At 43.0% G+C, this 19040-nt stretch overlaps 1 protein-coding gene across 1 annotated transcript; it reads left to right on the forward strand.

The window, feature by feature from the left end:
- Window positions 1-505: 505 nt before the first annotated feature.
- Window positions 506-6739, forward strand: LOC112216227 (solute carrier family 52, riboflavin transporter, member 3-A). Its single transcript, XM_024376068.2, has 4 exons — window positions 506-742; window positions 3897-5036; window positions 5346-5469; window positions 5741-6739. The coding sequence occupies exons 2-4, from the start codon at window positions 4018-4020 to the stop codon at window positions 5951-5953; spliced, it is 1356 nt and encodes a 451-aa protein (XP_024231836.1). The 5' UTR covers window positions 506-742; window positions 3897-4017; the 3' UTR covers window positions 5954-6739.
- Window positions 6740-19040: the final 12301 nt, after the last annotated feature.

Raw genomic sequence — 19040 nt, forward strand, 5'->3', positions numbered from 1 at the left:
GCCTGGATTCGAATCAGGGTGTCTGTAGTGACACCTCAAGCACTGAGATGCAGTGCCTTAGACCACTGCGTCACTCGGGAGGGATCCCTGATATTGTTATTGTTCCCATGGACTATTGTTGTTGGTTAAAGGATAAAGCGGTGTAGGCCTATAAAAGTTCATGTGAATCTCAGTTAGTGTTCACCAGAGTCATTATTGGTCAAAGATGTTGAGTAGATGCCCTCTCATGTCTTAATCAATGTATATTCTGGCGGTCAATAAACAGATTTTTATTGGATATTATTGTTATGATTAAAATGACCATACCACATCCCAATCATTTACACACACACAAACACACACACCCTGGGTTGTATTACCTGACTACCTCTGATATAAGCAACCTCGCTTTCTTCCTGAATTTCCCATTCACATAATTGTTGAATGAGATGAGGGACCATAGGTCTCCCATTAGTCTCTCGGGGCTGGGCAAGCAGAGGAAAGGGGACGTCCCATCTCTACTATGTATCTAACTTTATTGCTGTTGTACAGATTTAAAGAGTGCACAGCTGCTCAGTTTACTCTTACACGGTGGAGCTGACTGCTGGACTGGACTCTGAACTACCCACAAGGCACTAGTTCCCTAGTTCTCCTCCAGCCAGTGTGTGAAGGAGAAGCCAGTGGCATTGTCCCAAAGGTCTGTATATAAGATGAGAGAGGGAGGGTGTTGGATTCCTCAATAAGGCAGTGGCTCAAGAAACCTGTGAGTATACTTATTTATCTTCTTGGTTCCTATGAGATGTATTGGAAATGTAATATTGCCTTATGGTCATGCAATGGAACAATCATGGAAGTTAAAGTGTATCAATTTCAAATCAATATTGTAAAGAAAGTATTTTTCAGGCAGATTCTGATTATCCGTTCCCCTGACAAAAGATAATAGTGATCAATATGATTTGAAAGTTCTTGCAGTTCACACGGCTCTCTACATTACTGTAACACATTGGTGCTTAGTAAGCCAGATACACAGTATGTAATGGTATTGGCTTTGACATTGTCTCATTTGTTAGGCCCAACATCATAAAATCCTGTGTGGAAGCGAAATGCCTGTCTGATTTTCACTAGCAGAGATAGGAAATGAGCAGGGCCATGTAAACTAAATTGTGCTAAGTGGTATCCTTGGGATGTCCCTGCCCTAAACCTTAACCATAACTCCTAACCTCAACCCCTAACCTTAACATCAAGTAATGTTGGTTCCCACTTAGACTTCCCAAGGATCCCTCTTAGACTTTTCCATTGTGCAGTAACAATGTTAACTTTTTAAAAGTAAAAGAGGAGACTTGAGTTCCAGAAGTAAAAGTTTTAATATAGAGCTTTTTTGAGGTGCAGGTGGTCATGCGAAAATACACATGCTAATAGCACCAGTTCCTTAAAAGCCACAGCTAGTAAATATAAAGCAAATGATGTCTCAAGACTAATATGGTCAATATTAATTGTGTATACATGGCATCCTTACAGACAATGGTTGATATGAAACTGATAAAATGTTTAGCTGAACTATGAGAAGAGTGAAACATTTGCTACTTTGGGTACAGAGAGTGAAGTTCAGCAGCTTGAGCCAGTTCAAGTTTTGGATTGTCACGAGTTGAGACCTCTGAGAAGTGTGTGTCCTGTATGATCTGGGTCGTAGTTAGGCATCCGGCTGGCCCCCACAGCCATATGGTACGTTGTGTTTCTAGAGGGAAGTGATAGGGAAGTGAAAATTACTTCAGCTGCTTGACATGTAAGAAGAATGCGTTGAGTAGACTGAATACTTCTCTGTTACAATTGCTAGTATTGTCTCAAGGTTTCATGGTCTCATCTCTGTATAAATGAAAAATACAATACATCTGATTCTCACTACTCCATCTACACAGTTAGTTACATAGTTGTCCTTGACTTACATTTATTTTTGACATTTAACATACAGTATAACATTTAGGTAATCAAAGTGTAACTAATTAACTAAACCAGTCATTTCAAAGTTGGACGTGTGACATTTGCACCCTTGAGCAACAACACCCTGTGCATAAATTACAGGTCACACAGAGAGCATCAGAGTTGAACCAGTTGACCTAGATCTGCTTATGCCAGGTTGCTTCACCCTGTGTGACTCACAGCTAAAGTGTAAAACAGTAGGGTTAAAAGCTGTTTGGCAAAAAGTTAAATATCCAATTCCAATGACAAAATGAATGCACATTCAATAACAGGGCACGTATCCACAAAGAGTCTCAGAGTAGGAGTGCTGATCTAGAATCTTTCTATTTAATCTGATTCATTATGATCTAAAAGGCAAAACGGATCCTTTGATTTGTAAACCCACAATAACAATGTGATATTTACTCTTGGTTATACAGTAACGATGGTCATGGTCTAGGCCAGTAGTTCCCAAAAATGAAAAAGGAACTCAGTCTGGCTTTCAACTTACTCCTGAAAGTTGCAATAATGCACAAGGTGCAATTTTGAAATTGATAGTGCATCAGCAGTTTCCAGTGTTCCCCAATGCTGGAAGGGGAGCCTGAGTGAAAATGTTTGGGAACCCCTGGTCTAGGCTAGGGTTAGGCCTACTTGTTGATAGATCCTTGCAGAGAGATTTGGTACTATAATACTTAAAAAAATTATAATATTATTATTGTCTTACTCATTTCATCCTCGATCTAGCTTGATAGTTTTAGCAGCAGTGTCTTTAAGCAGTGGTGTGTATTCATGGATGCCAAGGGAAGCCAGGTTTTCCCCCAAAATGTGTTTCATAATTTTCATTCAATTCGCAAGAGGCTGAATGTACAGTATCTCACCGGAAAAGCATCAGAGCGAGTGAAACAGCTCCCCTTTGTCTCTGTATGTGTCGCCCATCTATCTGATGCTGTTTGGTCAAAAAGAGTATGACATTGTTGAAACCCGTAGCGTTGAATGCAAGGGAAACCTGCAAACATTTCGCCTCCCTTGATAAAAAAAGTATACAATAATAGCCAACTAGCGTTGAGCTAAACTGAGTGAGCTCAACTGTGAATGGTCCTGGTGCACCAAGGGAAGCCAGTTTGGATTTGGCTTCACACCAATCACATCACATCAAAAGCTAAATATAATTGACAGAAAACACTTGAATTGTGGCATCTCGTTGTGTCGTTGTCCTCCAGTGGCTAGCTAGCTACCTAGAATCGTCTCTTTCCTAAATTAGCCAAGGAATGAGATAGGGATTTAGACTAGTGGTTTTACTTAATTCTCCGTACTGGTCATTGATTATAACGGCGATTCTGATCCAACCATAAATTTATACATTGTGCCCCTGGCCCTTAGAGGATGGAAGTTCAGTATGTAGCTAGATGTAGTAGGCTAATTTTAACTAGCTGGCTCATCATTGCCCAATAAAGGAAGTTAGGCTAGCAAGCAAGCATTCAAGCCAGGTAGCATAGGACAACAAAAACTAAAAGCGTGTACTGTATTACACAGTCATAGACCGTTTCGTCAACACGAAAGAGAGGACGATGGCAGAACCATGGACAGCCACAGCATATTTAGCTTACATGATTGGATTAAGGTGTTTTTCCTATCTTTTAGTTGTCACTGTATTAGACTAAGCATACAGTAGGTTATTTGATGATGTTGAAATGTTGAAGATGAAATGGTTCTGGAATAGTGGAGGTAGCTCCTGTTTTCTTTGAAACTCTCAGTAACTCTCATTGGTTCTAACTCAATAGTTGTTTAGTTTAGTAGTCTGAAAATATCAGAAACATTAACTTGCTTGACCATGCTGTAGGTCATGTAACTGTTTGCTACATGCAATATGCTTTGTGGACTTCACCGGACAGAGGTTGCTCACGCACCGTTACTGACTTTCAGTATTTGTTAAGATAATCTCTAGTTTCCTCTTTTTCTAGGCTCTGAAGGCTGGCCAGGTTGAAACTGTTCAATCAGATATATCTTCACTTCAGACCAGAAGTTCCTCCAAAAGACTACCTCACCTCACCTGACCTGACTGGGACCAGTTACAATACAGCCATGTCTCTGCTGGTCCATGTTCTGGCCTGCTGCTTCGGGCTGGGCTCCTGGGTGGCTGTCAACGGCCTGTGGGTGGAGCTCCCCCTCATTGTCAACACCCTCCCTGAGGGCTGGGAGCTACCATCCTACCTGACAGTCATCATCCAGCTGGCCAACCTGGGGCCTCTGCTGGTCACTGTCATGCACAAGCTGTGTCCGGGCCGGCTGAGGGAGAGAGCTGTCATCTACAGTGTGTTGTCCATCGGCATCCTGGCCTGTGTACTGTTGGCGTTCTTCTGGGATGAGACCACGGTTGTGGCAACGGCACCACGGAGCACAGTCTTCTTTATTCTAACCCTTTTCCTGGCCTTGGTGGATTGTACTTCCTCTGTTACCTTCCTGCCCTTCATGATGCAGCTGCCAGCCCACTACATCACCACCTACTTCATTGGAGAGGGCCTGAGTGGCTTTATCCCTGGTCTAGTTGCTCTTGGCCAGGGCGTCGGCATGGCCGAGTGTGTAAATGGCACTCAGTCCTCTGGTAACCTCACTGAAAAGGACATGTACATTGTCCAGACCCAGTATCTACAGCCCAACTTTTCCACTGAGGTGTTTTTCTTCTTCTTGGCGGCGATGATGTGCATCAGCCTGCTGGCGTTCTCTGCCCTCAACAGGTTCCCACGCAGCTTTGAACTGTCCACAGAGAACCTAGTTTCAGACACTGGCACAGTGGCGTCGGTCTGCTTCGGTCTCGACAACCCTGGAGTGGTAACCGACGAGCAGAACTCTAACCCAAAACCCCACAGTGAGGAATCAGGTCAGGCTAGGCCACAGCTGGCTAAACCACTCCACTCTGTTTATCAGTTAGCTTTTATCTATTTCATGGTGGTCTGTGTGAACGGGGCAACCAACGGCCTGTTGCCCTCGGTGCAGACGTACTCCTGCATGCCCTACGGTAACCTGGCTTATCACCTGTCGGCGGCTCTGGCATCCTGTGCCAACCCAGTGGCCTGTATAGTCGCCCTGTTCTTTCCTAAAAGGTAAAACCCCAAACAGCCTCAAGCTTTCCTCTTTTATTGACGATAAAGCAACAACAAGCATTTATTGACAAATCAATATGCATTATTATCTCAGCTTTGACAGCATTATGTGCAGAAATTGCTTCCTGCTGTTCAATAAGTAACCATTTTTTACAGTGTTCTCAGTTGAACATAGATATTGTTTGTACACTGACATAGACATTCAGCTGCCCATCACTGCAGCCATCTCAGTGGTTATCTTTATGTTGAATGACATTCTTCAGATATACAGTTAGCAAACTGTTTTCTGGTTTCCTGTTTTGCACTCAGGTCACTAGTGTTGCTGGGTGTACTGTGTCTCCTGGGCTCAATCTTTGGAGGATACAACATGGCCATGGCTGCCATGAGTCCATGTCCACTACTACAAGGCTCTGCGCTGGGAGAAACCATAATAGTGAGTGACAACTCCACCTATAGAAATAGGCCTCAGTCTAGAAACACTTTCTCAGAAACATGCACCCGGGGGGCCCCAGGACCGAGTTTGGGAAACCCTGGGAGTGCACTTTTTAGTTTTTCCCCTGGCACTACACATCTAATTCCACTAATCAACTGATCATCAAACCTTTGATTAGTATAGAATCAGGTATGTCATGTTATTGCACTTGAATTCTTACACTTGAATAGTACATGTAACCTAACTAATAAAGTCACAATGTAATCCTCAGGTTCTGTCGTGGGTCTTCTTTACGGGGACCCTGTCCTATGTGAAGGTAATGGTGGGTGTCATCCTGAGGGACGAGAGCCACAGCGCCCTGGTGTGGTGTGGAGCAGCGGCACAGACAGGCTCTCTGCTTGGCTCTGCCATTATGTTTCCTTTAGTCAATGTCTGCAACCTGTTCGAGTCAGGAGACTTCTGCAACACTAGGTGCCCTTTATGATGATGACTTATACCCGAGACACTAACATACCCACTGGTAAGTAGCCTTATCCGAGCCAGAACGGCCCATACGGCAGGAGCTTATCTCTTGTTTCTGTAGTGAGAGGCAGCTTGATGTACAAGTACACCCCCTGGACAGGAGTACCTGCTAGTACCTATACCCACTGGGGTGATGTGTGAATAATGTGGGGGTCAAGGAAAAGACAATGACGTATCTGGCCTCAGATTAGAGTTTGGACTCTAAGTATGTCTTCAAGGGCACCCGGTGGTGAGAAAAAAATCCGCCTGGATCAATGGAGTAAAGTATAAGTTTTCAAACTGTTGTTCAGTTAATAATTGTATGTATTTCTATGCAGTATGACTCACAACCCACACTCAAGGGTGTTGGAGCAATTGTTGTAAATATCTGCATTATTAACCTTATCTTATTTCAAATATATGGTTTTAAACCATTACTTGTTGAATAATTGGGAATTTAAGGAGACAAGCAGAATCCAGATTCATGTTTGGTTTGTAATTACTAGTTATAGTGCCATGAACATGTTTATTATTGAATTAACCTTAGATTTACACTGAGTGTACAAAACATTAAGAACACCTGCTCTTTCCATGAGATGGACCGACCAGGTGAATCCAGGGGAAAACTTATTGATGTCACTTTTAAATCAAATGAACCAGTCTAGGTGAAGGGGATGAGACAGGTTAAAGAAGGAATTATAAGACAATTGAGACATGGATTGTGTATGTGTGCCATTCAGAAGGTCAATGGCAAGATAAAAGTGCCTTTGAATGGGGGTATGGTAGTAAGTGCCAGTTACACGGCTGGGTTTTTCATGCTCAACAGTTTCCTGTGTGTATCAAGAATAGTCCACCACCCAAAGGACATCCAGCCAAGTATTGGCGTCAACATGGCCAGCTTCCCTGTGGAACACTTTCGACACCATGTAGAGTCCATGTCCCGACAAGTTGAGGCTTTTCTGAGGGCAAAGGGGGGGTGCAACTCAATATTAGGAATATGTTCTTAATGTTCTCTATGTACACTTAGTGTATGTCACGGCCGCACTGCTGAACCCACTGGTGTTTGCGCTAGTTAGAATGTTTCAGATTGAAACACTAGATGGCGGTAGTAGACCATCTTAGAAAATATACTATTCTTTGCATTCCTCAGGTATCCCAGCAGATTCTCTTGTCATCACAAAATACATTTAATTACACTTTGTCTATTCAACACTTATTGTGTAAAGGCTTTTATATCTCTATGCTTGTGTGTGTGTCAGTGTGAAAGAGCATTCCATGTAAGAACATCATATGATATGCACTGTTGATTGTTTTTGTAAATACATTATAGATCATCATGTGCTAATGTGTTCAAGTTAATGTGTTTAACCTCATGTGTCCACTCACATACAATGTGGATTCGAGAGATTCTATGGCTTTCATGGATGTGTGAGAATCAGATTACTGTAGGTTACAGCAATTTCTCTTAGGAGGATGCTGCTCTTCCATAGGAACCAGATAGTGATGTCCCCATCAGCAGCTGTTGTTCTACCAGTATCTATCTCTGTCTATCCCCTTCCCCTCAGATGAGTTGAGGACCACAAAGAGGTCCCCCCAGCCCCAGGTTTAGGGGAAGCCCAGGTAGGTGGTCACTAATTAAGGTTAGTCAGAGTAGAGGAGGCAGTTAGTTGGCTGTTGGCCCCATTGCTGGTCACTTGGGAGCTCCACTGACTCCGGCTCTGAGTAAAAAAATAATAAAGAAAGGGGACGAGGGCCACCCTGCCTCCGGGTCAGCTGAGGATCAGATGAGGGCCACCCTGCCTCCGGGAGTCCGGGTCAGCTGACGATCAGATGAGGGCCACCCTGCCTCCAGGAGTCCGGGTCAGCTGACGATCAGATGAGGGCCACCCTGCCTCCGGGAGTCCGGGTCAGCTGACGATCAGATGAGGGCCACCCTGCCTCCGGGAGTCCGGGTCAGCTGACGATCAGATGAGGGCCACCCTGCCTCCGGGAGTCCGGGTCAGCTGACGATCAGATGAGGATCAGGCGAAGAGCAGATGCGACTTTCTCACTTGGATTTGAGGAAAGGAAAACCCCTTTTCCTGAAATCACTGCGGTGAATTATTCACACCATTGACAATAAATAAGCCCAAATTATTTAATCATTATTGGATGTTATTATGTAAAAGGGAAATTGTCAAAGGGTAGTTCTGGATAAAGTGTTACATTTAGTTGAAGGTGAATCAGATTCTTTTTCTCTATGTCATTTTTATTTTATATAAAAGTTGGTTGCTTTTTCTTTTTGGGCACTTCACAGCTCCTTACTCACTATAGCCTTCATCGTGCATTCAAATGTTGTTTTGCTTTGCTTCACAACATCCCTGAATATCTGAGTGCAACTAAGATTTTCTGCTAGCTTCTTGGATAAATTCCTTGATTGGCCCGGGCTTTGTGTTGAGGAGAGGCATTGACAACACACAGCATCAGCAGCAAAAGAAAAGTGTATAATTTTGTGTCAGATGGCCCATCGCTTCTCCAGCTGGTCAGGAGGGACTGTGGCCACCTGGATTCCCTGTCTTGGTTCTGTGAGATCCTGCAGTCTCTTCTGCCATGTGAGGAGGACTCTTACTATGCCACTGAGAGGCCCATCTGGTCAGGACGACACCTCCCAGAGTGGACCCCCACCCTCACACCCCACCGAATCCCAACCCCACCCAGCCGCTTCCCATCCCAGTTCTCAGATAAATGAGCAGCGCGTCAAATTGAATGGGGGATTTAGCCTCTTTAACAAAATCAGGGAATTAATTCAGGGAATTATAATGCAATGAACTCTAAACCACAACTCTAGATAGATATCCTATCTACCTTGTTGCTGAATCCACAGATATGTCACCTGTGCCTGACACAGTAACTGATTGTAGGATCCCCTTGGTAAAGTTGGTAAAACAACAGTCATTCAAGGATGAATGATTAGCATTATTACAACAATTTACTATACCACCAGCAATAAAATAGCATAATCACACTCGAAAAATGATAAAGCAGTTTTGTCAAAACATCAACAAAATTCAGAACGTGGGGAACATTTTGCTTGAACAATCCCAGAGGGAGACAAATGCTGGCAGCTGATATTCGGGTGAACAGCTTGTGGAAACCAATTGCAGACAATCTAGTGACAGACACACAAGGCAATATTCAGACACTAATACTCCGGTACAAATTAAATTCTATTTAAATAATACTCTCCCATAAAATGAGATTGAATGTTACAGCCCTCTGTCATTTCACTATGGTGTCTCCCAGTGTTTTGGCCTGCTCCTTTTTTTTTCATCAGTAGATATTGATGTTGGTTTAATGAAGTGCCAAATGCTCCACCCTTGGAAGGGACGAGTCTGTCAGCATATGTAAATGCCCCCTGCTTGTCAATGTGGCATGGGTTCTGCAGGGTTTCGAATGACCCCCCCCCCCCTTCTCTGGGAACCCTTTGTTCTAGGGCTGACTGTGCCACGTAATGGGACCAATTATAGAGATGCACAGTAGGGAGGATGGAAAAACTTGTAACGCTGATAATTATTACACTTACCCAGCTGATAGAAGAGCGTTCATGAGTGACTAACTAAATAGACTCATTTTTTAAGCTATTCTTCATGGATATCTGTCTAAAAGCCTGTTTACTAAAATGTCAGTGATTTGTACTGTATTTAAATTCTTACGGTACGATGATAATCACTGTTTGGGAAAAGGTTGTTCTTATTTTGTAACCATAAAGGTAGAAAAGATAGATAACAAGTATGTAAAGTTAAATCCTCACAGTGCTTCTTCGAATTGTCTGTGCAATTCAAAGGCAATTGACTATGCAGTATATAAAAAAGAATGTGGACATCACTTCTATTTAGTGGATTTAGCTATTTCAGCCACAGCTGTTGTTGACAGGTGTATAAAATCGACCACAAAGCCATGCAATCTCCATAGACAGACATTGGCAGTAGAATGGCCTTACTGAAGAGCTCATGAGTGGTGCAGCAGTCTAAGGCACTGCATCTCAGTGCAAGAGGCATCACTATAGTACCTGGTTCGAATCCAGACTGTATCACATCTGTTCGTGACTGCGAGTCCCATAGGGTGGCACACAATTGGCCCAGCGTTGTCTGGGTTTGGCTGGAGTAGGCAGTCATTGTAAATAAGAATTTGTTTTTAACTGACGTGCCTAGTTAAATGAAGGTTAAATAAATTATAGCAGCAGAGGGGAGGACCAACTCCCTATTAATGTCCATGATTTTGGAATGAGATGTTCAATGAGCAGGTGTCCACATTCTTTTGGTCATGCACTGCTAGCCCTGTAACCTTAAGATGACACCTTGAAATGATTTATGAAAATGTTGATTCCTGTCTTAGTGTCGGGATGGACCGCACCTGATCGGGCCAGATGTTAATGTTGACACAAAGCTCAAGTGGCTGGCCAACCAGACATTTTCATTCATTATCATTGATATCATTATCCTGTATATCCCTGTGGTGTGTTGTCTCTGTCTGTGTCCTAAATGGCACCCTATGGGCCCTGGTCAAAAGTAGTGCACTATATAGGGAATAGGGTGCCATTTGGGACACAGTCTTTGTTCCGGATGCTCTGGGTTATGTGAGGAGGCTTTGGCAGTCTGTACTACATAAATGGGTACAGGATGGGTTGCCAGGTTAACATTGATACAGTGACACTGCTGACATGCCAGGCTGTGCTCAATACAGCAGCAGACTCCAGAGATCATTGACAGTACCAAGCAAGCAGCAAACGATACTGCAAGCAGGAACATGGTGAAAGATCCCGTAAGGGTTAGAGGACCTGTGGATGGTGTTTATGATGACCGTTTTCCATTATCCAGCACCATTTTATCTTTCTGTGGGATACCTGCCGAATTGCTAACCATTCCCCATACAGTGCTATGATGATCATAGGCCAAGATTTAGCTGCAGTAGCATTATGACCCTTTCCACTGAAAAACAACCTTTAAATCTATGGTAATCAACAATAAAAGCATTGAATTTAATGAGGCCTACTCTGAGGGGTCCAGCAAGGTATTGTTTGTTGCAACAATATTGGATGTTGCTTTAGGGAGATGATTATGTTAATGTCGACCCTCCCTTTAACACTGAGAGCCCTCTCCACTCCAGTATCCCTCCCCTTTCCCTCGAGCACCAACTGCTGGAGGTTGCCAAGCCAGGGAGAGGCTGAGCTAGCCCATTTGTGTGTGGAAAATGGCCGCTCCAGAAAGAGGCAACTTCAGAGAGCTGCCATTCTTTAAAGGGGCTTGATGGCCTTTGACAGCCACAGTGCTAACATGGAGCGCACATGAACATAGCAAGGCTATTATTGTGTTCACCAGCGCAGGGGGAGAAAATAGAAGATAAAGGGGAGACCACCTTGGTTGATATTTGAAGCCACAGTGGCAGGGGGCTTGTCTGATGAGTCTGACCCACATGCCAGAGTGGCATCACAGAGAGAAGACATGATTACAGTCAGGTGTAGCTGTATATCGTATTTGCATAATATCTGCTGCTCTATTGGTGCTGTAAACAAACAAATTCTCTGCTAAAAGTCAGGTGCAAAATAATATGTCCTCAACCAGGCCATCATAGTAATATTAGCTATATAGGTTACAGTGAAATGCCTCAGCTGGTGAGCTTACAGTTGGGTAATGATTGACTACATTTCAAAGGAGAGATACTGGTAGCTGTTCTTAGAATACATATGGGCTAGGCTACATTCTTGTTTATATTGTACTTACTGATTGATGATAATATGTGTAAACAAATTTTCAATTGACCTTCAGCCATATGAAAACATATTTATGGATCTGGGACTGGATTGGCATCAGAGATATATGACTGGCAGCTCTCGGTTTAATGAATGACAAATGTATGCAATTTAACATGAACTATTCCCAACTGCCCCACTTTCCTAGAAAAGATATGTTTATTGCTAAGGGGCAACAAGTGTCCCTGTGTGCAGCAGCTGAATGTGCAACAGTGATTCTATCTGCAACAAATGGTCTCTCTACAGTATGTAATTATCCAGATTTTCAGTAGTTGGGTCATTTTCTGCCACAGATGCCACTGTCATTTGCGTCTCACAGGAGTTTGTCTGGGGGCTAACATGTATACTAGAAAAGAGCAGGAGGCATCTTTGTGTTGAAGCACACCTGATCTCATTCATCATATGGCAGTACCACCTTCTCACAGGTCCCTCTCCTCATGGCCTTGCCTCGGGGTGGTCCATCTGCTGCAGAGAGACAGAGAGCGATAGAATGAGAGGGCGGGGGAGGGAAGGAGAGACAGAGAAAGAGAGAAGAGATAGAGAAAAGAGGGGGTGGGTGCGTGCGTGAGAAGGGGGTTGGATAGGCTTTGATGGTCCTCCCTTAGGGTTAAGATCTCTCCCACTCCTAGTTATTAAACTGAAGTCTGAAGTGGGTGAAGGCAGTAAATAAAGGTGGTAACATGCAGAGACTGTAATTAGCACAAACAGAGGTGGTCAGGGGAAAAATACTTAGACATCCATTCCAATGCTGCCAACAAAGTCCCTCTTTATTAATGTCAAATGTAACCTTAAAAAAAATAGTGAGACATCTGAAAAATGGCAAAACAGTAGCATACATTGCATAACTGATTTATTTTATGCTGATGCAGCGTTTACCTATTTGTCCTTGAGCACCTGCTGGTGTTATCATCTCCGCCTACGTTAACGTTCATTGGTACAGGTTTTTGATGGGGCTGTGTTGTAAGGTTTGCTCTGAATGTGAAGTGCTGTGTTTGTGTCACCTCCAAGGAAATGTATAGGTCTTTGAATGTTACAATATTTCACCAAGGATCCAAAAGGGCTTGGCTGTTGTTTTGGACAGTTGCATGTATGACGCTTCTAAAAGGGTAAGAGGACAAGACCACAGGTGATGATTTATCCACCAGACCACTGTAGAGGATGGGGGTGCTTTGCATTAATGTCCAGAACAATGACGAAAGCTTTTATTTGGACTCAGTTCAAGGGTGGTCTTCAGCTTTCTGATTGAAATGATGAACTTTGATACCTGGTATCCAACAGAGGACAACAGAGGACGTTGAGCAGTCAATAAGAAGTGGTGGTCTTTTCAAGGTTTTATTATTTATGTTCTTCATTTATTCATAGATCGGTCTCCTTAATTCCTGCATCATTATTTCTCTACGCAGAATGATTCATGATGAGAAACAAAGTACACTACATGACCAAAAGTATGTGGATACCTGCTCGTTGAAATTCTCATTCCAAAATCATGGGCATTAATATGCAATTGGTCCCCCCTTTGCTGCTATAACAGCCTCCATTCTTCTGGGAAGGCTTTCCACTAGATGTTGAAACATTGCCGCGGGGACTTGCTTCCACCTAGCCACAAGAGCATTTTTGAGGCCCAAACTGTTGCCACAAAGTTGGAAGCACAGAATCGTCTAGAATGCCATTATATGATGTAGTGTTAAGATTTCCCCTCACTGGAACTAAGGGGCCTAGCCCCAACCATTAAAAACAACCCCAGACCATTATTCCTCCTCCACTAAACTTTACAGTTGGCACTATGCATTGGGGCAGGTAATGTTCTCCTTGCATCCGCCAAATCCAGATTCGTCCGTCGGATTGTCAGATGGTGAAATGTGATTCATCACTCCAGAGAGTGCATTTCCACTGCTCCAGAATCCAATGGCGGCGAGCTTAACACCACTCCAACCGACGCTTGGCATTGCGCATGGTGATCTTAGGCTTGTGTGCGGCTGCTCGGGAATGGAAACACATTTTATGAAGCTTCCGAAGAACAGTTATTGTGCTGATGTTGTTTCCAGAGGCAGTTTGGAACTCGGTAGTGAGTGTTGCAACCGAGGACAGACAATTTTTACACGTTATGCGCTTCAGCTTTCGGCAGTCCCGTTCTGTGAGCTTGTGTGGCTTACCACTTTGAGGCTGAGCTGTTGTTGCTCCTAGACATTTCCACTTCACAATAACAGCACTTACAGTTGCCCGGGGCAGCACTAGCAGGGCAGAAATGTGACGAACTGACTTGTTGGAAAGGTGGCATCCTATGATGTGCCACGTTAAGTCAGTGAGCTCTTCAGTAAGGCCATTCTACTGCCAATGTTTGTCTATGGATATTGCATGGCTGTTGCCCTCACTTTACTATGATTTACTTAATTATTTTGATAGATATAGGGTGCAGGAAAGAATGTCATATGCTAAGTTGACCTCTGCATACCCCTAAGGCTTGGTACCAGCAATGAAAGGACAACAACACAAGCACACTCTCTTTGTTGACGACAATTGGCAAAGTCCCCAACCCTTAAAGTGACCTGTGCTGCTGTTGCTGGATGAATCCAGTGGAGAGAGAGTGCACTCAATAAATCTACAGTACAGGGCCTAGATACACACCGTCCAGCAGATCAGGCACAATGTCCTTGAGAGTAGTATACTGTACATGTAAGAGTTAATGCCCTATCAGTTTATGTAACAGTTTAACTTGATCCTGTTTTCTTCCACAGCATGTATAGACCACATTTTGAACTCTGTGTATGATGATGGATAGATAATAAAAATCATTGGGGGAGATCTTGACAAGTCATTTGAATCCGAGCCTCCCAAATATGCATTCTGGCAAATACCGTGAGGACAGCCAACAACCCCATTGAGAAATTAGCAGCCAGGCCCCTAACAACGTCTTTCTGGCCTTTATGAATAATTCAGTTGTCAGAGAGAGGTGAAGGCAGGGAGGGCTGGAAGACCTTGTCACTGGCATCTGACTCAGCACACTGTGGCCTGAGGGGGACACTCTAAACCTGAGAGATGGGTTCTACTTAGTTTATCACAGGTTTTTAACTCATACTGTGCTGATGTGACTGACTGGATGTGACTGACTGTGTTCAAACCTGGGTCTCTGGTGTGCCACAAGACAGTGTTTGCCTGCTGAGCTAAAGCCTAGACGTTAGCTCCGGTCTTCAGGCCTAAAACAAGATTACTCTTGTGTGGATTAAAATCAAAATCAAATTACACTTGATTTGTCACATTCGCCAAATACAACAGGTGTAGTAGACCTTACAGTGAAATGCTTAGCCAAGTCTTGTTGAATGTCTTTAAAACTGCGTGAAACTGGTGGAAAAGTCTGTTGATTATTATCACAACAATGATGCTAAGGAACTTTATCCATACAGATGATTAAGATCATGACCTGGACAAGGGTAAGTAATTTTAACACTAAATCGATGATTACAGTTGCGTTTGTGTGGCCCTGTCAAATTACTGTAAGTGCTGTGTGTTAGCCTGACCTGATTAATCATATTAAACCTGTTGTCACTATGACCTTTAGGTCAGACAGAGAACACTCTTCTTTTCACACTCTCTCCCTCTCTTTCTCACTGCATCTCATCTCCCTCTCCCTCTCTCCTTCACCTTCTTCCTGCCTCTCCCCCTTCCTCTCCCTCTCTCCCCCTCCTTCTCCCTGCCTCTCCCCCTCTCTTCCTCTCCTTCTCCCTGCCTCTCCCCCTCACCCTCTCTCCCTCCTTCTCCCTGCCTCTACTCCCCTTCCCTCTTCTCCCCTCTTCCCCTTCTTCTCCCTCTCTCCCCCTCTCCTTCCTCCTCCCCCCTCCCTCTCCCTGTTCCCCCTTCTTCTCCCTCTCTCCCTCTCCTTCCTCTCCTTCTCCCTGTTTCTCTCCCCCTCTCCCCTTCCTCTCCCTCTTTCTCTCCCTCTTCCTCTCCCTCCATCTCTCCCTCTCCCTTTATTCCTCCTTCTCCCTCTTAACAACTAATCCCTCTGATCCACGATATACCCCCATTCCCTTGTTACTGTCTTTCTACTCTATGTTCTTTCATTGTGGCTACCTGCCACTCTTATCTTATAGCATTTGGAGGGTGAAGGAATTTCAGAACACTTACAAAAGAGCATTCCACATCCAGGCCATGCTGCTCTATGGCATCTTCTCCTATAGGCCACAGACTCAAGCCTAAACAAAACATATGTTTGGCTCTGGAAGGATCCTTTGAAGTGGAAGGATCACAGTGCAGGATAAGAATGAAGGAAAATCCAAACCAAAATAAAAAGTCAGGGTTGAGGACCCACTCAATAAACTCAACAGATTAATATTTTTTATATAATTATTGTGGTTAATTGGCTTAACAAGCCAGCCCTATGGGTGCACTGCAAAACTGATAAATACTACTTTACAAGACAGCATTACTGTATTAGAAAATCTACTCCAACTATCCGACTTCATAAATCTGTGTAAGAGGAGATAAGTCCTTTGATTGAGAATTCAAACAGGTGTCATCCTCTCTCCTTGGAGGTGTCATAAGTGACAGACTACTGGGCTGTAAATAGCAGAGCAGATGATGGGAAACTGGCCATATGTCTACTGTTTATCTGTCAGTGCCAGGCACAGGCAGTCACACCGGTGGTTTCTGATGGGAGGGATTCTTTTGGGAACATCTCAGTGAACACTCTTCTGGGACAGAGAGATGTTTCTCCAACACCGTGGCTGTGTTTACACAGGCAGCCCAATACTAATATTTTGCCAAATTTTTGGCAAAGGATTTGGTCTGATTGGTCAAAAGACCAGTTATTGGTGGAAAAAGATCTGAATTGGGCTGCCTGTGTAAACGCACACCATTTGCTTATTTTGTGATAAAAATTTATTTTTGCTGTTTGGACACCTTAGAGAAGGGTAGAAACAAAACAGGAATATAGACTTTTCCTCGCTCTGACTCAACTTCTCAGTAATTACAATTAATGTGAAATGATTTATGTAATGTGTTTATTTGTTAGCAAGCCTTACGGTGTACATGACAATGAATCTTGAAAATATATTTTGATCGAGTTCAATAATGAACGGCACAATGTCATATCTGTCAAAATATGTAAGGATATCATTTAACAACAACACATAATTTCACATTGTCTCATTAGCCTGCCACTTGTCCCCTCAATACAGATCTATGATCTTAATTTGATCACCCTGCTGCAGGAGAACTTTCCTGCAATGCAGGACATTTAACATTTTTAGTGTATTTGAGGTTAAAAAAGGCTTCTGAAGTTTGTAATTTCTTGATTTTTCTTTCTAAAAATGTATCAACCCCTACAAAAATTATGATTAATTATTATCCACATAATAATTCACATTTCCTGTTGCTGTAGGATTATTTTCTTGCTGTAGCAAACTGGCTCAAATTAAGATCCTACATCTGTGCCTATTCACTGCTGAGAGAATAGAATATGCTTTGAGAAGGATTGCTGGGAGGTGCACACACAGGCACATGATAGGTGTTACACAAGGAGAGGCCATTCTTCTAGGAGCACCTAACTCCATGTGGGCCCAAGTAATTGAACTGCTATTCATATTTCAGCAATGTATTGTCCAAGGGCTATGCATACAGTACCAGTCAAAAGTTTGGACACACGTACTCATTCAAGGGTTTTTCTTTAGTTTTGCTATTTTCTACAGTGTATAATAATAGTGAAGACATCAAAACTATGAAATAACACATGGAATTATGTAGTAACCAAAAAAGTGTAAAACAAATACAAATATATTTTAGATTTTAAATTCTTCAAAGTAGCCACCCTTTGCCTTGATGACAGTTTTGCAAACTCTTGGAATTCTCTCAACCAGCTTCATGAGGTAGTCACCTGGAATGCATTTCAATTAACAGGTGTGCCTTGTTAAAGGTTCATTTGTGGAATTTCTTTACTTCTTAATGCATTTGAGCCAACCAGTTGTGTTGTGACAAGGTAGGGGTTGTATACAGAAGGTAGCCCTATGTGTTAAAAGACCATGTCCATATTATGGCAAGAACAGATCAAATAAGTAAATAGAAATGTCAGTCCATCATTATTTTAAGACATTTTAAGAACTTTTAGAGTCTCCTCAAGTGCATTTGCAAAAACCATCAAGTGTTATGATGACACTGTCTCTCATGAGGACTGCCACATAGGTAAAGTTCATTAGGATATGTTCATTAGAGTCACCAGCCTCAGAAATTGCAGCCCAAATAAATGCTTCACGGAGTTCAAGTAACAGACACATCACAACATTAAACTGTTCAGAGGAGACTGTGTGAATCAGGCCTTCATAGTCGATTTGCTGCAAAGAAACCACTACTAAAGGACACCAATAATAAGAAGAGACTTGCTTGGGCCAAGAGACACGAGCAATGGACATTAGACTGGTGGAAATCTGTCCTTTGGTCTGATGAGTCCAAATTTGAGATTTTTAGTTCCAACCGCCGTGTCTTTGTGAGACACAGAGTAGGTGAATGGATGATCTCCATATGTGTAGTTCCCACCATGAAGCATGGAGGAGGAGGTGTGATGGTGTGGGGGTGTTTTGCTGGTGACACTGTCGGTGATTCATTTAGAATTCAAGGTACACTTAACCAGCATGGCTACCACAGCATTCTGCAGTGATACGCCATCCCATCTGGTTTGCGCTTAGTGGGACAATCATTTGTTTTTCAACAGGACAATGACCCAACCCACCTCCAGGCTGTGTAAGGGCTATTTGACCAAGAAGGAAAGTGATGGAGTGCAACATCAGATGACCTGGCCTCCACAATCACCCAACCTCAACCCAATTGAGATGGTTTGGGATGAGTTGGACTGCAGAGTGAAGGAAAAGCAGCCAACAAGTGTTCAACATATGTGGGAACTCCTTCAAGGCTGTTGGAAAATCATTCCAGGTGAAGCTGGTTGAGAGAATGCCAAGAGTATGCAAAGCTGCCGTCAAGACAAAGGGTGGCTACTTTGAAGAATCTAAAATATATATATTTTAAAATAAAATATATTTGTTTAACACTTTTTTGGTTACTAAATGATTCCATATGTGTTATTTCGTAGTTTGATGTCTTCACTATTATTCTACAATGTAGAAAATAGTAAAAAAAATAAAGAAAAACCCTTGAATTAGTAGGTGTGTACAAACTTTTGACTGGTACTGTACATTCACACAGTTACACTGAGGACAATCAAAAGATGTGTTGACCTTAATGTCAGAACTTTTTCAGAAAGGTTGTGTGGGACAAGCATCCTGTGTTTTGGGGGTTT

Source organism: Oncorhynchus tshawytscha, linkage group LG16 (genome assembly GCF_018296145.1).
Source record: "Oncorhynchus tshawytscha isolate Ot180627B linkage group LG16, Otsh_v2.0, whole genome shotgun sequence".
Taxonomy (NCBI): domain Eukaryota; kingdom Metazoa; phylum Chordata; class Actinopteri; order Salmoniformes; family Salmonidae; genus Oncorhynchus; species Oncorhynchus tshawytscha.

Bases quoted from the DNA above. Each gene is read 5' to 3' on its own strand.
- LOC112216227 (XM_024376068.2), top strand. From the start codon at position 4,018: ATGTCTCTGCTGGTCCATGTTCTGGCCTGCTGCTTCGGGCTGGGCTCC. The intron at 5,037-5,345 runs GTAAAACCCCAA...TTTTGCACTCAG, and splicing joins GCCCTGTTCTTTCCTAAAAG to GTCACTAGTGTTGCTGGGTG. The intron at 5,470-5,740 runs GTGAGTGACAAC...TGTAATCCTCAG, and splicing joins CGCTGGGAGAAACCATAATA to GTTCTGTCGTGGGTCTTCTT.